The sequence below is a fragment of the Brassica napus genome, chromosome C7, assembly GCF_020379485.1.
Source record: "Brassica napus cultivar Da-Ae chromosome C7, Da-Ae, whole genome shotgun sequence".
In the NCBI taxonomy this organism is placed as follows: Eukaryota; Viridiplantae; Streptophyta; class Magnoliopsida; order Brassicales; family Brassicaceae; genus Brassica; species Brassica napus.
In genome coordinates, this window is record NC_063450.1 from 44,738,923 (window position 1) to 44,757,522 (window position 18,600).

The 18,600-nt window shown below is 30.8% G+C and overlaps 2 protein-coding genes across 5 annotated transcripts; both read right to left on the bottom strand.

Annotated features, from left to right (window-relative positions):
• Positions 1 to 9,992: 9,992 nt before the first annotated feature.
• On the bottom strand, positions 9,993 to 12,973 carry LOC106434595 (methylthioalkylmalate synthase 2, chloroplastic-like). 3 transcript variants are annotated; one of them, XM_048762002.1, is made up of 10 exons: positions 12,448 to 12,973; positions 11,973 to 12,232; positions 11,545 to 11,758; positions 11,369 to 11,449; positions 11,097 to 11,189; positions 10,905 to 10,991; positions 10,714 to 10,814; positions 10,597 to 10,630; positions 10,360 to 10,437; positions 9,993 to 10,221 (listed from the first exon to the last, which is right to left on the bottom strand). In XM_048762002.1, exons 1-10 carry the CDS (start codon positions 12,889 to 12,891, stop codon positions 10,087 to 10,089), a joined length of 1,527 nt encoding a protein of 508 aa, XP_048617959.1. In that variant the 5' UTR covers positions 12,892 to 12,973; the 3' UTR covers positions 9,993 to 10,086. The 3 variants fall into 3 exon arrangements, with proteins under 3 accessions (XP_048617959.1, XP_048617960.1, XP_048617961.1); XM_048762003.1 differs by lacking the exon at positions 9,993 to 10,221 and having other exon boundaries at positions 10,372 to 10,521; positions 12,448 to 12,915; XM_048762004.1 differs by lacking the exons at positions 9,993 to 10,221; positions 10,360 to 10,437 and having other exon boundaries at positions 10,599 to 10,630; positions 10,742 to 10,814.
• Positions 12,974 to 13,686: 713 nt separating this feature from the next.
• On the bottom strand, positions 13,687 to 17,210 carry LOC125589696 (methylthioalkylmalate synthase 1, chloroplastic-like). Of its 2 annotated transcripts, XM_048762006.1 has the most exons (7): positions 16,674 to 17,210; positions 16,243 to 16,502; positions 14,765 to 14,978; positions 14,596 to 14,676; positions 14,418 to 14,510; positions 14,048 to 14,131; positions 13,687 to 13,955 (listed from the first exon to the last, which is right to left on the bottom strand). In XM_048762006.1, exons 1-7 carry the CDS (start codon positions 17,100 to 17,102, stop codon positions 13,881 to 13,883), a joined length of 1,236 nt encoding a protein of 411 aa, XP_048617963.1. In that variant the 5' UTR covers positions 17,103 to 17,210; the 3' UTR covers positions 13,687 to 13,880. The 2 variants fall into 2 exon arrangements, with proteins under 2 accessions (XP_048617963.1, XP_048617962.1); XM_048762005.1 differs by lacking the exon at positions 14,048 to 14,131 and having other exon boundaries at positions 13,687 to 13,952; positions 16,674 to 17,207.
• Between the last annotated feature and the right edge of the window lie 1,390 nt (positions 17,211 to 18,600).

Consider the following 18,600-nt stretch of genomic DNA (forward strand, 5'->3'; position numbering starts at 1 on the left):
TTTAGAAGTCGGTGTTATATTAGGAATGATATATTATTAATCCATATTATTAGTAATTAATGAAGGATAACTGATTTCTAGTGAGAGTCCATTTTGAAAAAAGAAATCACATATGAATTAAGGTTGTGATTTCTGTCTTAACACTACAAGAAAACAACAAGGATACTGAGGGAAAAAATCATCGGAATTTCGTCGGAATAACGTTATTCCGACGACATACCGACGAAACAAGTCCTCGGAAATAATTCCTCGGAATTTCTTCTTTCCTCGGAAATCCCTCGGAATTTTCCGACGGAATTCCGAGGAAACAAATTTCCGAGGAAATTCCAAGGATCACTAGTTTGTCGGAAATCTCCTCGGAATATACCGAGGGAGAACTTCGTCGGGATATTTCCTCGGAAGTTCATCGATCGATGCGTTTTTGGACATATATCCATCGATCGATCCGTTTATAATTGAAATCATATTAATTAATCTTCGAAAATATAAAATTAAAATTAAAATTGAAATCATATTAATTAATATTCAAAGTTTCACAAATAAAAATAAAACATTGGAAGTTTTTGGAAAAAAAAAACTACGGGTCTGGCACGTCCGGGAACACCTCGTTCGGGTACATCCTCTGCATCATCTCCATCATTTGCTGGCGAAGGGGAATCCTGAAAATAGCTAGAATCCCGAGACTGGCTCCCCGTACCACCACCACCACGACCACGACGCTGTCGAGGCCGGGTCTGATCATCATGAGACCTGTAAATTAAAAAAATATATTTAATAAATACAGAAATATATAAATTAATTTTTTTTTAAATCCCAAATAATAGTTTTTAATCACAAAAAAAGATTTATAGATATTAAAAATATTTAATAAATATATAAAAATAGTTCTAATAAACAAAAAATAGTTTTAATAAATAAAAAATAGTTTAATAATTACAAAAAATAGTTTTAATAATATATATATATATTAAAAATATTTTTAAATCCCAAATAATAGTTTTTAATCACAAAAAAAGTTTTATCGATATTAAAAATGTTTTGTAAAATCCAAAAAATCGAATTTATATACAAAAAAGATTTTGTAAAATCCAAAAAATCGAATTTATATACAAAAATCATTTTGTAAAATACAAAAATCGATTTTATATACAAAAATTGATTTTATAAATACAAAAAAATAAAAAAAATTATAAAAAAAATTCTAAATCAATTCAAGAAAACAAATTATTCAACCAAATCACAATTCTAAACCTATTATACAACCAAATCACAATCCTAACCAATCACCCTAACAAAAATCTATCAAAACTACACAAAAACCTAACAAATAGAACCTAAGAGAGTGGGATAGGGTCCTTACATGATTTGTGTAAGAGAAGGGGGAGATGGCCGGAGATATCGTCGGATTTCAGGGGGAAATCGCCGGAGAGAAGAGAGGAGTCGCGCAGAGGAAGAAGAGAGAAATGGGGAAGAAGAAGGGGCTCGTGGTTATAAAACCTAGGGTCCGACGGATATCATCCGTCTGAATTCCGTCGGAATTCTAATTTCAATTTTCGCGAAATATTTGCCCGGTGAAATGAAAATATTCCGAGGAAATTCCGACGGATAGTAAAATATCCGTCGGAATTTCCTCGGAATATTCTGAGGAAATACCGAGGAACTAGTGTTTGGGGTTTCAAAACATCAATGTTTTTTGCCGTATTTCATTTCTTATACAATTGTAATGCATACCATTGAGGATTCTTTGTATAGATGAGCATAAACCATGAAAAAACAAATTTCAAAACTAATTGAAAGTATTCCCTTTACCGTTCATTAAAAGGTATAAGTGTTTCTCTTATGTTGTGGGATTTCGTTCATACAATCGGAAAAGTGTTAATTATACGGTAAGGAACAAATTTTTGACTTCATAATGAACGTAAGACACTTAATAAGGGTTATATAGGTGTTATTCAAACCGCAAAACGTTGTTTTCGGTTTAAAAACCCTATTTCCTCGGAATTTCCTCGGATTATTCCGAGGGAATTCCGAGGAAACTCTTCCTCGGAATTCCATCGGAATATTCCGAGGAAATTCCGAGGAACTAGTGTTTGGGGTTTCAATACGTCAATTTTTTTTTTAAACGGATTGATCGATGGATATATGTACCAAAACGCATCGATCGATAGAGTATATCAGGTGTTCCGAGGAAACAGGGTTTGGGGTAACAAAATCTCATACGTTTTTTTATAAACGGATCGATCGATGTATATATATCCAAAAACGCATCGATCGGTCACTAAGATGGACCAAAGCGTAACAATGTGATCGATCGATTAGATTATCCCATCGATCGATCGAGAATCTCAAGCGTTCCTCGGAATGTCCTCGGAAAATCTTGTAACTTTTTGTATAAACGGATCGATCGATGGATATATGTCAGAAAACGCATCGATCGATCACTAAGATGGACCAAAGCTTAACAATGTGATCGATCGATTAGATTATCCCATCGATCGATCGAGAATCTCAAGCGTTCCTCGGAATGTCCTTGGAAAATCTTGTAAGTTTTTGTATAAACGGATCGATCGATGGATATATGTCAGAAAGCGCATCGATCGATCACTAAGATGGACCAAAGCGTAACAATGTGATCGATCGATTAGATTATCCCATCGATGGATCGAACAAAATCTCGGGAGCCTTTTTTTAAACGCATCGATCGATCTTTATTTGTACAAAAACGCATCGATCGATCTTTATTTGGTTGTGTTTTGAGTAGTTTTTAATTCGTATTCAGCTTTGCCTTGCTAGATAAACCAAATAACTAATATCTGAGTACCATTCTTACAGCTATCAACTGCAGGCTGTGAAACATGGAAAAGCCACAAACATTGATCAACCAACAACATCCATGCTTTTAAGGATGTTCAAAGGATTCAAACTGACTGACCACTCAATCTACTCAAATTTTCTCATCTTGGGGCTTGGTATACACTAGGTTCGCTAGTACTACCATGTTCATAATCAGTTTCCCCATGATGATACCAAATTTTGTAACTTCGTGTAAACCCACTCAAATATAGATGAGTCCAAACATCCCACTCTTTAATAACCTTTCTATTTTTACAATTAGAGCAAGGACATCTTAACATACTTGTTTTTGCTTCCGGTTGTCGGTGAACTAACCCCATGAATTCGGTTATACCTCGTTGGTATTCTTCCGTAAGCAATCTCGTGTTCGGATCCAAATGAGGTCGATCGATCCAAGAACGAAAATAATTTAAAGAAGACATATTTTTTATGAATCAAATTCGTGTGTAAATAGAGTAAGAGGGAGGATGAAGATATGGAGTGAATGAAGAGGAAGAGGACTGCTTGTATTTATAGTTTAAATCCTGCCGACAGACCGAGGAAATTCCGTCGGATTCCGACGCCAACGGCTAGTTCGTCGGAATTTCCTCGGAATTTTGTAAAATCCCCCAACGGCTCTCTAATGGCTATAATATTTCCTCGGAATTCATCGATTTTTTCCGAGGAACACATTTTTTCTCGGAATTTCCTCGGAATATTCTGACGGATTGATATTTCCTCGGACTTCCGTCGGTATATTCCGAGGAAATTCCGAGGAAAACAAATTTTGTGTTTCCTCGGAATTTCCTCGGAAATTCCTCGGGATATTCCGAGGATTTCATTTTCCGTCGGAATGTCCGTCAGAATACCGCTGTTTTCTTGTAGTGTAATATATAGGACGTTGGGTACAAAAACACAAATCTAAATTTGACTCGAAAAGTGTAAATCTAAAGATCATTCAAAATATCATAAAAGTTTGAAAAAACAAAAACTGATAGATTTGTAAATAGTCTGTTATTAAGTTTGATTCTGATGTAGAAATCAAATGACACTAGTCTGAAAGTATAATAAATATAATGAAGCAGATTTAAGAAATAAGATTCAAATCAATAGTGAATCAATTTGAAATAACTTCTTTTTTTTTCAAAAGTTGATATGTTATAAATCTAGAAGAGTTGATTTCAATTTATACAACCAATAACATTTTCTAAGTGATTCGTACGACTAATATAACAGTTAAAAATTAGTGTGTTTTCTGAATATTTATGATCGGTTGACTAAAAAGTTTAAAAATTGTTAAATAATAAATTAATAACTTTTAGACAATTAATTTATGAAAATATAAAAAACTCATTATTTATAATAAAATATAAAAATGAATATAATTAATTATAATATTACATTGTTGAGATGAAAATAATAATTTATCTAAGAAATTGTTTCGTTTATGAAGATTAAGTACTAGATTTTAGAAAACATTTTTTTTTATTTATATATATGTATATATAGAAAATATGTACATATGTAATATATATTAGTGGTTAAGAAAAATATAGAAAATATATTAGTGGTTAAGGAAAATGTATACATATACTAGTGGTTAAGTAACATATAGTGGGTCAAGTTTTTTATAGAAAATATCCTTATAAATATAAATTTTGATACTGGTTAAGGAATAAATTAGAAAATATAAAATGTATTCATATATTTGTAATTATAATATCTTAATTTTAGTTTCAAATATATCTCTATATATATTTTAAAAGATACTTTTATAAAAATATACATTTTATAGAATTTTCATCTGCAATCGTCAAAGAAACCAATTTTTGTATTCAGCAGTTTGAAATCGTACAAAGCAGTACAAAATTATAACGTTTTTATTGTTAATAAACGCCAATAACCACTACCAAGTGAAAATACATCATTTTCAGTGATAACGGTAAAATCAATAAATTCTTGGTTTTGAAGACTAATTTAACTAAAATTTATTCAAATCAGACGTCATTAAAAATCCAAAACCAGAATAACTAATTTTATTCTAATGCCATATCAATTATTTAAGGGAAAATTGGCTAATTAGGCTATATTCAGAACTGATTTGTCCCACTATACCTTTGACCTTATTTTTTGTCTCGTTAAATTTTTTTAAAAAAATTAATACGGAATTAACCCTCTAACCATTTTATATAATAGATATGATTAAATTAATTAAATATATTTATATTTTATGTTTATATTGAAAAAATAAAGTAAACGTAACTATTTCATTTTATAATATTAATAATATTTTCTGTTTATTAAATTTTTAATAAAAAAATAAAATAACCATAAAATAATTGTGTCGTTCCTCGTTCACTTCGCCTTCGACCAGAACACTTCTCTAGCGTTCTCCGACTTCTATCTGGCGTTATCTCCGGCACTATCCAACCTTCTCTCCGCCGCTATCCGAACTTTTCTCCTGTGCTCACCGCCTTCTGTAAAGGATAGAACATGGGTAAACATTTTCTATACTTTTCTACAATGAATTAAAAACCTACAATATATATTGTATATCGTTATAAATAATAAAGGATTTTGGTGAGAATTGATACATGCATATTCTATCTTTAGATACATCACATAGAAGAACTTACAATACAAATTCTAATTTTTATAAATTGTTGATAGTAACTTCGAATACGTATTTTATCCTTGTAAAAAAGTTTATAATATACATTCTAACAAATTTATATTAACATATCTAAATTGTTTTTAAAATTTAATCTTTACAGCATAACATGTAAAATATTATCATGATTGTATTGATTTTTTTCATATTCTCTGACTTATACATAATTTTTAATAATAATTTTTGTTATTATAAGGATAATTATGTTCAAAAATGACTAATTAATACAAAAGTATAAAAGGACAGAAATTCTCATAATGGCCTACTTTCCCAATTTCCACACTATTTAATCGTCAAAATTTGTAAAGTCAAATTATAGTTAACCGTGAAAGCCTTTAAAGACGAAAAACAATCAGAGCCACTACCGATTTTAAATCAATTATGTAAAATTACAGGTACAATAATATAAGGGTCTCGTATTATATTATAATCATAGTGATTCACGTGGTATGCACCTCCAGGTAGGTGACATGTTATCACATATGCTGATCTCTGTAAAGAAGAAGCTCGAAAAAAAATCTATTAAATTAGAGTTTAATTTTTGACTTCATGTGTTATGTTTTAGTTTTGGACTACTAAACATAGGTTCATCCAAATCATATTTATGCAATATATAATTACAAATGCATTTGCATAATAATATACTAATATGGGTTTTAATATCATTAATAAACATAATATAATATATAAATTCATTTTGACCAAAAGAAAATATATATAAATTCACATTTTATATATTAAAAATTAAATTATAATTTATAAATTGTGATTTATATTATTATATATTTAAAATATATAAATGAAAAATATCATTATATATTGTTAAACTATATATATTACAGTTTATCTACAATACTTTTTTATATATTTCAAATTCGTTTATTGTTTATTGTTTATCGTAAATGCTAGAATGTGATTTTTTACAAAATCCTTTTACTATATTTATTATGTTAAAAACAAAGATATCTCGACAAGCTTACACTTTTAGAGAATATATTCGGGTATATTATGATAGATACCAATATTTTTTTAAAAAAATCCTATCTAAAACAATAAATTCAAAATTAAGAAACTTGAAAAATATTTTTGTTAACCATTTGTTAAGAAATGTTTGGAGACATTATATCATTTATGGTATAATCTACTTCTTTATCATCGAATTCAAATTGTTTTATAAGTAGTTTTCACCATTGTAATGAAAAACTAGATCTCGATCCGCGCAATCGCGTGGGTTTTTGTTTTCATTTATTTTTATATAAATATTTTGTTTTCAATTCTAAATTAGTATATATTATAATATATATGTGTCTATCAATTCTTAAAAAATAATAAGTTTACGGTATATTTTTTTATTGAATAGATTGTTTCAAACTTTCACATGTATTTGTATCTTCTTCTATATATAAATTTTCGGATTATTATTTCATTATTAAAAACCTAACTATATATATAAAGATTTGTAAAATATTATTTTAATGTCATATTCAAAGATATTGTAACATTTCACAAATTTAGAACGTTTTTAAAAAGTTAAACTTTTCGCTTCATAGATTTATATTATCGAGTAAATAATTAAACATTTAGCTTTTGTTTAATTTTTAAAATAAACTATATAGTTTAAAATTTGTTTTCATTGGTTTAAGGTAGTAAAGATTAATCTTTGTTAGATAATATGATTTTTGTTATTTAAAAAAAATCATTATAATTTTAAAAGTTAACATCGAAAAATATTTAAATAATTAACATATGGAAGTATAATATTACAACATTAAATTATATCTATTTAATTTATATTATTTTTAAATCTAATGGATCATCTATTGTTTAAATCTAATTATTGATAGCCCAATAAAAATTTCTGGTAGGCCCAAAATTTAAATGATAAAATTAGAGATTAAATGTGACATGACTTTATAGGAATATGTCCATTAGTTTTTTTTTAAAAAAAATCATACATGAATCAAAGTTGTGACTTCTGTTTTAATATATAAGATGCTAATAAATTGTTAAGCCCTCATTTGATTAGATCGCACTGTCATCAACAACTTTATATGAATACAAGACTCATACTATCATCACAGAAGACCAAATAATCCAACAAAAAAATTAAAATTAACATTTCAATTTTTATTATATTTGTAAAAATAAAATAAACATAACTATATATGAATACAAGACTTATACTGTCATAACATAAGACCAAATAATCTAGGCATGAGCATTCGAGATCCCAATCGGGTTTCGGTTTTTCGGGTTTATCAAAATCAGCCCCATTCGGGTTATATGAAAATTCGATTCGGGACCAGTTCGGGTTCTATCGGGTTCGGGTCGGGGTTAGTAAATCTTCAAAGAACCGGTACAACCCGATGTATTATCGAAGTTCGGATCCTAATCGGTTCTTCGGTTTAAATGTACCTGATTTATATTTACTTCGTAACCAAAAAGTAAGTAAAATCGGTTCTTTGGTTTTAAAATACTTGATTTGTACCTTTTTGTAACCAAAACATAAATAAAATCGGTTCAAAAAAAAAGAAAGGAACATCAAATGTGATCATTCAAAATCAAATGAAAGGTAAACATAGTTATTGATCGAAAGAAAACCAAATAAATGAAAGCTTGAAAGCATAAAACGAAAACCAAGTTCTCATGAAATAAAAAACATTATTCAATGAAAACAAAACCAAAATCTAAAAACTTCAACCTTCAACCGCCACCTTCAACCATCAATATTGATATAATAGGTAATTATTTTAGATGTTCAATATATTTTGAATACATATTAGGAATTGAGATCATGTTTGGCACAAGTTATTTTTGAGAATTTTGAATGTTTCGGGTTCTATCGGATATCCATTTAGGTTCGGATTCGGTTCGGATAATACCTATAACCCAAAATACCATAAAACAAGATTCATTCGGTATTTATGCCGGGTTCGGATCGGTTCAGATTCATTTTTATCGGTTCGGATTCGGTTCTGATTTTTTGGTTTGGTTTATTTGCCGAGCCCTAAAATAATCCAAAAAAATATTAAAAAATTAACACTTCAATTTTGAAAAACAAAAAGATATATTATTTTGTAAAAAAATTAAATAAACATAATCCGCGTCAACGCGGGTAGTATCCTAGTAATCTTTTGTAATTTTTTCTCACTTATCTCTATGTTCGATGCTATACTTAGGGTGGACCGTGAAGTAGTAGAGTAAATTGGTGATATGCATCAAGTTTAATCTCGAAACGATAGCACAGAACGCGCGGATTTGTGCACTTTTCAATTTAACACGTATATTTGAATTTCATAACCATATTGAACAAAACTTTATTCATCTTCTAAGTAGCAATACGTAGCAGTTTTTGTTATTTAGCTGTTTTACAGATTTATATTTAATTTTTAGCTAAAAAATATTCCAATAATTTTGTTATTTTGTAATTAATTATTCAAGTATTTTTAACTTTTTCAAAATACTTTTAAAAAAATCAGATTGGATCTCAACAGAAGATGAATTATTTTTTCCATAGCTCTAAAAACATCCAAATGGCAATCTTTCGTAAAATCTCATCATTAAATTAAATAGAAATAATTAAAGAGAAAAAAAAAGTTAGAAAATTTCTTGTTTGAAAAACTTTCTTTTTACTTTCACTCAAATATTAATTCAATTGCTTTTAAAAAGAGTTATTCTTGGGTTCACCCCCTAGGGTGAACCTCTAGGTTAACCAATCAATAGGATTTCATTATTTCAAATTTGGTATCTTTTAAAAAAGGAAACAAAATATTGTCAAGTTATATTATATTTTAAAAAAATATATAAAAAAACTAGTAGTTACAGTTTTTAAAGTCGTCAGCAAAACACTAAACCCTAAATCATAATCCCTAAACCCTAAATTCAAAACCCTAAACCCTTGGACCCTAAACCATTGGATAAATCATAAACTCTAAATCAGAAACACTAAACACTAAAACCCTAAACCCTAAATCCTAAACCCTAAACCCTTGAGTATTTTAGTGTTTAATGTTTTTGATTTAGAGTTTAGGATTTATCCAGGAGTTTAGGTTTATCCAAGGGTTTAGGGTTTACCCAAGGGTTTAGATTTTAAAATTTAGGGTTTAGGGATTAGGATTTAGGTTTAGTTTTTTCTTGACGACGCTAAAATATTTTTTTTTGTAATTACTACTATTGTTTTATTTATTTTTTTTTATCTTTTTATTTTAAAAACATAATATAACTTACAATATTTTGTTTCTTTTTATAAAAGATATCGAATATAAAAAACACAATCCTATTGGTTGGTGAACCTAGAGGTTCTTCCTAGGGGGTGAACCCAAAAATAATTCTTTTAGAAATGTATAATATAAATATATAATTAAAAACTAATATGAAAAAAAAACTCACATGATTTGCTAATGCTCTAGCATTTTAAAGGTAGAAAGGAAACAAACAAAAAACACGTGGAGATATGCACCTCTAGTTTGGCAGGTTGATTTAAGCACAATTTTTCAACTTCACACTGTTTTTATTCTTTAAAACAACCCATTCATATCAATGGAATCTTGATATTACAAGTGGTACACAGACACAAAACGTTTTCACAGATTTGATACCACAGAGGAAACTTGTGAGATTGGTACATAGCCGTTAGTCTCTTCACCGGTAGCGCCGTTTAGAGACGTGACCTCATCACGACACGTTACTAACGCCTTCAGATCATCCACCGTGATTCTCTGAACAGATTAACAAAAAGAAACCATATAAGTGTGCGTATGTTAAATTCTTATATCATATGTCTAATTTAAATTGTAAGTAGTAGTTGTAACGCATATGTGCATGAGAAGATACAAAACTGCAAATGAAAAAATCACCTTTTTCTGCTTGGTTAAGTCCCTGAACATTGAGAAGATATCGTTCAATATTTTCTCATCATCGAGCTCATATCCCAACTGAAAGTATAAAATAAACACATACTTGTATACTTAATTTCAAATATATTTTTTTGAAGCTTCACTTAATGTCAAAGTATTTATCTGTAAAAAGTATAATGTTGTAAATATTAGTATGATCGTTGTATAACTAACGCTTAAGGAAATCACAAGAAATACCTCTTTCAGCCGATCTTTCACAGCATGACGTCCGCTGCACATTTCCATGTTGTTCATATGGATAAATAAATAAATATGACAAAATGAAAATATGTAAAACTGAAATATATAGAATACCTAAGCTTTCCAAGAACAATGCTCGAACCTTGAGATTTTACAACCCCAACATCTTCTGGCGATAAGATCTCATATGTACTCCGATTTTTCAAGATTCCATCCTGCAAAATGTTTGAAAAAATCATCATTAAAAGAAATCATTCATATATTTATATTCTGATGCTACATTCAGATAATTTAATATATGAAACCTGGTGAATGCCGCTCTCATGAACAAAACAGTTGGCTCCAACTATGGGCTCATGTGGTTGAACAAACAAGCCGGTATATTCTTGAACCTACTCAATAGTTTACATTTATTAGTTAATCAGATATTTATAAAGGCCCAAAAAAGTTAATCTAGCATGTTCGTTTTTTTCTCTCGAGTATATAAAAACTGTTACCATCTGGCTGGTAGCCATAATTTGGCGTGTGTCTATTCTTGTGTAGACACCATCCATCAGATATTCTCCTCGGCATTTCAAAGCCATCACGACCTACATAACAATGAAATATATAATGTTGATGATGAATTGATGATGATCACGACGACTACTGCAACAAGCTAACAATGTTTAATCAACTCAAAACCAAAATATTGAAAAATCGTTTTACATCTATTAAATAGTATCTCATTTTATATTTCAATGTGGAACTCCTAGTACATACATGTTACCTCTTCAAGCGGTGCATTCCCACTTCTTTCGCCTATTCCGTTAACTGTTACTTCGACTTGTCGTGCTCCCGCACATACACCCTATATACATATATATGATGTGAACTAATTGTTCTATACATGTATTTTATATAGACATGCGTAATGAAGTGAAAGAGGGAGAATTAAAATCGTACGGCAATTGTGTTGGCGGTGGCAACACCAAGGTCGTTGTGACAATGAACACTGAAAATAACATCATCAATGCCAGGAGTGTTTGCTTTGAGGTAGCTCACGAGTTCTCCGTATTCTTCCGGCATGTTGATTCCTACAGTGTCCGCGACGTTCACCGTGGTTGCACCAGCTTTTATCGATTCTCCTAGAATCTTGCAGAGAAACTCCTTCTCCGACCTGCTTGATTTTTAATTAGACGCTAGTATTTTAAAAATATGTAAGACATGATCTAAATATGTATGCCACAAAGTCCATAATCTCGTTGGAAAATTCATTCAAATAACAAACTTTTTTCAATTTTAAAATGTATATTCTTGCCAAATATAAACGGTAACTTCAAATATGCAAATATAAAAATAGTCGAGATAGATTAGGGTTTTAAGACATGGACCTGCCGCCATCTTCGCAGCCAAGTTGGACGTCAACGAAGCCTAAGCTTTTAGCAAACTTAACACTACTCGCGGCCATTTCGATGACTTCTTCTTTAGTCTTTTTCAACTTGTATTTCATGTGAATGTCACTAGTAGATGTGAATATTAGTATCTTAGGTCTTTTCGCGTATTTCACCGCCTCCCAGGCCGCCTCAATGTCTTCTGGTTTGCTACGTGCGATGGCGCATATCACTGGGACGTAACCTGTTGCTTCATCCACCTTAGCAAACACACAGGTTTACATCGTCAACTATATATATAGTCTTTAATGGTACAATTTTGATAAGTTGTCCATTTGTGCGTGTTTTGTTTTGCGTAAAAACATGCTAATATTCGTTCCAACATTATTCAATGGCCCATAAAAACGTTAATAGATAGTCTGGAATTTGAATATAAAAACCTTATATAATAAATTGAAGGAAATATAGAAACAACCTCATTTCCCACGGTCTTGGCGATGGTTTTGACTGTTTCGAACTCTTCCTCAGAGGACACCGGAAAACCAACTTCCATGATGTCTACTCGGAGTTTTGCGAGCTGTCTAGCAATCTCAAGCTTCTGCGGTGGAGTAAGAGCTCCACCTGGAGCTTGTTCGCCGTCACGGAGCGTCGTGTCGAATACACGCACGTAATTCTTGTCGGGAAGCTTGTGCGGTATGTACTCTGGCCACCTTTCCAAGACGGGTTTGAGGTCACCCGCACTAGTACCCCCCATTTTAGACACAGGGGAGCAACATGAGATAGACAAGGATGACTTGTTGTACGGACGATTCAGGCGTAGGGAGGGCAAGGAAGATCTAAAAGGTAAGCCTGATCGGACCACCACAGTGGAACCGGTGGTGGGGATCATTGTGGGAGATGTCAGAAGTGACGAAGCCATAACGATAGAGTACGTAGAAGAGAAGAACAGATATCTTTCGAATTTGATATGAGGATAGATTATGAGGAAATTGTATTGCAATGAGATGGAGAACATGTTCAACATAATATATGTACATTTATAGGTAAAAAAAATATTGTATGGAACCTAAAAAGTTATATGGTTTAATTAGAAACATTTAATTTAATGGCGTGTTGACTTAAGCTTGACATTAGTATCATATTATTTTTATCACTATTATTTTATACTCCCTGCGGATACGAATTTATCTTTTTATTTTGTATACAAAAGTATGATGTTTTGAGATATAATTACTGTATTTATTTTTAAAATTTAAACATAAATTAAAAAGTAAAATTATGAGTGGTGAAACTTTATTGATATAACCAAAAAGTAACAATTAAAATAGTGTATTTATTGTTTCTTAATATGTGTGTAAAACCTTAAACATCGTACATTTGAATCCAAAGGGAGTAGTTTGCAACATTTTAGTTAGGAGTGTCCTTTTCTAGAAATAGTTGATATTGATGTAAAGAAAATGCTAGTTAATAACCTAATATTATACAGGTGAGATTTTATATTACATGCTTATATCATGTGTGATGGAATGTCTAAGCAAAATCATAACGCATATGTACACTCAGGGCGGCTCAATGGTCTCGTGAGCCCTGAGACAAAAAAAATATTTTTAATTTACAAACTATTTAAAAAAAAATTGGATAAATATTTGTTTTTTTTTTCAAAATACCAGAAATATTTTTTAAATAAAAATATGATAAAATAAAAATACTTTAATATAAAAAAATGTTGGACCCGTTTTTTAATTTTTAATCCAAAATACATGTATTTTAAAAACAGTCGGACTTATCTATTAAAAAATATGGAAACAACGGACTGGACCCGGTGCGGTGGCACATTTACAACTCAATTAAACAATCAGGTACATACATAGCTTTTATTAAATAGAACCAATAAAAATGAAGAAATTTTCAGTTTTTTACAACCTCGACATCTTCTGGTGATAGGACTCCATATGCACTCCAATTTTTCAACATTCCATCCTGCAAAAATGTTTGAGCAAATCATCATTAAAAACAAATCATTCACGTATTTATTTTCTTTTGTCACATTTAGATAATTTAATATATGGAATCTGGTGAATGCCGCTCTCATGAATGATACAGTTGGCTCCAACTATGGGTTTATGTGGTTGAATATACAATCCAGTATATTCTTGAACCTGTTCACTAATTTAATTTATTAGGTCACCAAAATTTCTCAACTAAAAATTTCTCAACAAAAATAACAATATTTTAATAATTTTTTTTAGGTTTGAAAAATTTATGTTAAAATTCTCATTTGAGAAGTTTTCGCATAAATCTCTCAATTTTTTGAAAAATCATTCATTAAAATATTATTATTTTTATTGAGACATTCTGCGGGCGCCTTGGTTCTTTTATAATAAACGGTCAAAAAGGTTGGACCTAACATGAACGTTTGTCCACGTGTTTGTATAGAAAAGTTACCATGTTGCTAGTAGCCAAAATTTGGCGTATGTCTATTCTTGTGTAAACACCATCCATCACGTGTGACCCTCGACGTTTCAAAGACATTACGACCTATACATACCAAGTAACGGGAAGGCTCTTTAAAAAGATTGCAGAACTCCTACATGTTTTTCTAGGCGGTCTCGGTGAAACTCACCTCTTCAAGTGCTGCATTCCCACTTCTCTCACCTATTCCGTTGACCGTTACGTCAACTTGTCTTGCTCCAGCACATATACCCTACATAGAAAATGTAAACTAATTGTTCTATTGTATTTGAATAAATATGCGTAGATGAGTGAAACAAAAGCAGAATTGATTTTAGTACAGCGATTGCGTTAGCGGTAGCAACACCAAGGTCGTTGTGACAATGAACGCTTATGACAACATCATCGATTCCAGGAGTGTTGGCTTTGAGGTAGCTCACAAGTTCCCTAGTTTCTTGCGGCATGTTGATCCCTACTGTGTCCCCGAGGTTTAGAGTGGTTGCACCCGCTTTAATCGTTTCTCCTAAAATCTTGCATAGAAACTCCTTCTCCGACCTGCTTCGTTTTAATCACAAACTAGTTGTACAAATCATAATATGACATGATAGCAAATATGTAGATGCCATATTAGTCCCTAGAATCCATAACAATGTCAAAAAGCAGCTAAAACTCTTCTATAACCTGACTGTTTGAAATGTTCCAGCTGTTATGTGTTTTTGTTTACATGTGAAAGAAATTTTGTGGTTACAAAAATATTATTTTCTTGATAAGCTAACTTTTTTATATGGACATCCCATATTTGTCCCCCAAAAAAAAAAATCAATCCATGTTAGTCCCATAGCCTGTCAAAACTTGGATGTCCCTCAACTTCATGATGGCAACTACGGGCCCACCATATATTATTTGAAAGAAACTTCACATTTAAATGGAAAAAATTATACATTTTATATATATCATATTCTTGCCAAATGTAGACACACTCTTATGTTTAAAAAATTATGGTTTCCGGTTAAAGAAATTAAGAACTGAAGTCATGAATAACTTTTTTTCATTTAGTTTAATAATATTTTAATTTATTACTTATTGATCGACTAAACTTATTTATTACATTTATCTTAACAAATTAATTGTCAATCATACTACCAATGCATTGTATAGCATTTAAATCTAAATAAATTCAATAACTTAAATACTCGATTAATCATATATTTATGTTAATTAATCTATCTAAGTATAACTTTTAAATGTTTAGCTAGTTAAATATTTATAAAATTTTGAATTTTGTTGAGAGATATTTACAATCAATTTGATGGGATATATATAATTGTTTTTCTTCTCATCAACATACACAGACTCATATATACTTTGTAAACCATACTGGTAACTTCGTATTCATGTGAATTATAGTATATATAATTATATTATAAATTATAGTATTTCTAACAATTTTAATAATAATTGTGTATATGATTTATATTGTGGTATGTAGCCAAATTTTGTCATTATCTTATTACAAATTTACATTGATGGTATGTAGCCAATTTTTGTTATTATTTTATTTTAAGAATATTTCAAAAAAAAATTAGAAATGTTGTCATTCAAACTATACATGTTATAATAAGATGAATTACATTTGTACTTAATTATGTCATTGTTGCTCTCTCAAAATTAACGTGGTGTGATATATAAGCAATATAAAAACTGATTATCAAAATAATAATGTTTAGGAGATATGTAAAACGTAAACAATCAAAATATATTGTAACTTAAGACCAATGGACGCAAACAAACATATGTATTAAGGTTCTAAGATACGGACCTGCCGGCATCTTCGCAACCAAATTGGATGTCGTTGAAGCCTAAGCTCTTAGCATACCTAACACTACTCACTGCCATCTGGATGACTTCTTCTTTAGTCTTTTTCAACTTATATTTCATGTGAATGTCACTAGTAGATATGAATATGAGTATTGTCGGCCTCTTGGCGTACTTCACTGCTTCCCAAACCGCCTCGATATCTCTATGGTTGCATCGTGCGAGGGCGCATATAACTGGAACGTAACCTGTTTCTTCATCCACCTAAGCGAAACAACACTACTTTGTTAATTATAGTTATGTTAAACTATGGATTTGCGTACAAAAGATGTAAATATTCATTTCTAATGTCCCTGAAATAAAAAAAGGTTAACTGTATATATAGTTTAAAACATAAAACCTTTATATTTTATAATAAAGGAAGACATTCTTAACCTCATTCCCTACGGTCTTGGCTATGGTCTTGACGGTTTCGAACTCTTCCTCTGATGACGCAGGGAAACCAACTTCCATGATGTCTACTCGTAGTTTGGAAAGCTGCCGGGCAATCTCTAGCTTCTGCGGTGGCGTAAGTGCTGCACCGGGGGATTGTTCCCCGTCACGGAGCGTCGTGTCGAATACACGCACATAGTTCTTGTCGGGGAGCTTGTTCGGTATATACTCCGGCCACCTTTCCACACTGGGCAACATGGGTTTGAAATCAGTAGCACCAGTCCCAGCCTTATTGGACAAAGAGGAGCAACATGAGGTGAACAAGGACGGCCTTTTGTATGGACGGGTCAGACCGAGAGAAGGGAAGGGAGATGCAAGGTGTACAACTGACTGGACGGCCATGGTGGAAGCAATGCAGGAGATGGAGATCATACCTAAATGCGTCAGATAACAAGTTTGTTGATACTAAATGAAGATTGCAAAAGAAGTATATATAGTTTCAGAAAACAAATTATTACATTTGTGCCATCGTGAGAAACAAAAATATGAGAGAATAGTCTCTTGCTACAAAATTAATAAACAATTAATAAACAGATTGATCGTCTGTGCAGGAAGCGGCTCTACCCTCTTCTTGAGAAACTATAGCACCGACGGCTCTTCTTTTAATTTATCTACCCTTTATTTTAAATTTAATTAATCAATAAAATTAATATAATAGCATGCGAGATTCAGTTTTGAGAAACCAACCACTGATATTTGCTCTAAAAGAATCCCTTCCATTGAAAGTTCTCCCATGCAGTTTTTAAAATACTTGTAATTAAATAATCATAATAATATATATATATATATATATATATATATATATATATATGTGTATTTTGAGAAATGTATAGAAATAATTTTCCGTTGAGATACCCTAATAGTAATCTCATCGGTTAAATTCCATATTAGGGTTCTCAACAATTAAACATAAATAATTAAAATATTAAACCACAAGTGAATTTGAAGCAACTAGACAGGTTCTCAAAGTTTCCTATATGTCTCTCCTCTCTCTTCTTTTCTAATTTTCTATTAGTCTAATGAGTAAGAAACTTAGCGCATGATTATTGGAGGATTTTTGAGGTGGAGTTCTTAGCGAAATATAAGAACATGACTCTTAACTTTTAACTAAAAAAACTAAGAACCGGCTCTTAAATAAAAGTTTTAAGAGACGGTTCTTAGCTTTTTTAGTTAAAAGTTAAAAGACGGTTCTTAGCTTTTTTAGTTAAAAGTAAGAGACGAGTTGTTATATTCTACTAAAAACCTCACCTTAAGAACTTCCCAATAATTATGCTCTAGCATGAACAGCGGTGGTATCTTTCCACAATTCTCTAACAATTAAATTATTTAAAATTAAAAAAGGTAGAAAGAGAATTGTTTTTGTAAAGAATCGTACCTTTTTAGAGCATCTTCAACCCCATTCAATAATTTACTGCAAAATAGAGTGGGAAATAGAGTGATGAACAAACAAAAAAGTGATTACTGCATAAATGGAGTAATGGGTTTTTTTATTGTTCATCACTCTATTTCCCATTCTATTTTGCAGTAATTTATGGAGTAGAGTTGTAGATCCTCTTAAATAAATGTGGTGAGAATGGATAGAGACTTGATCTTCTGGGTGGCAGATAATGTATGATTGTTTTTTCCTTTTTCTTTAATTTTAATTACAAATAAAAACAATATGATTTTTAAATTAATTAGACAGTTTGTGGAGATACTACACCACTATTGGTGCTCTTAAGAGTACTTTGTGTTGGAGGTGGTCGGACCTGACTAATTTAATTACATCGGTTTTTATTGTGTGTATAGGAGTTTGTGGAGGTTAGTGGATGAATCTTTAAACATTATTATAGTAAATTTAAAGTTAATCTATAGATTTTAGAATCTATTG

Coding starts and splice junctions, on each gene's coding strand:
- LOC106434595 (XM_048762002.1), bottom strand. CDS start 12,891: ATGGCTTCGTCACTTCTGACATCTCCCACAATGATCCCCACCACCGGT. Junction 11,759..11,972: donor GGCTGCGAAGATGGCGGCAG/GTCCATGTCTTA, acceptor AAAATCAAGCAG/GTCGGAGAAGGAGTTTCTCT. Junction 10,222..10,359: donor ACTTAACCAAGCAGAAAAAG/GTGATTTTTTCA, acceptor TAATCTGTTCAG/AGAATCACGGTGGATGATCT.
- LOC125589696 (XM_048762006.1), bottom strand. CDS start 17,102: ATGATCTCCATCTCCTGCATTGCTTCCACCATGGCCGTCCAGTCAGTT. Junction 16,503..16,673: donor CCAAGACCGTAGGGAATGAG/GTTAAGAATGTC, acceptor TGTTTCGCTTAG/GTGGATGAAGAAACAGGTTA. Junction 14,511..14,595: donor GGAATGCAGCACTTGAAGAG/GTGAGTTTCACC, acceptor TGGTATGTATAG/GTCGTAATGTCTTTGAAACG.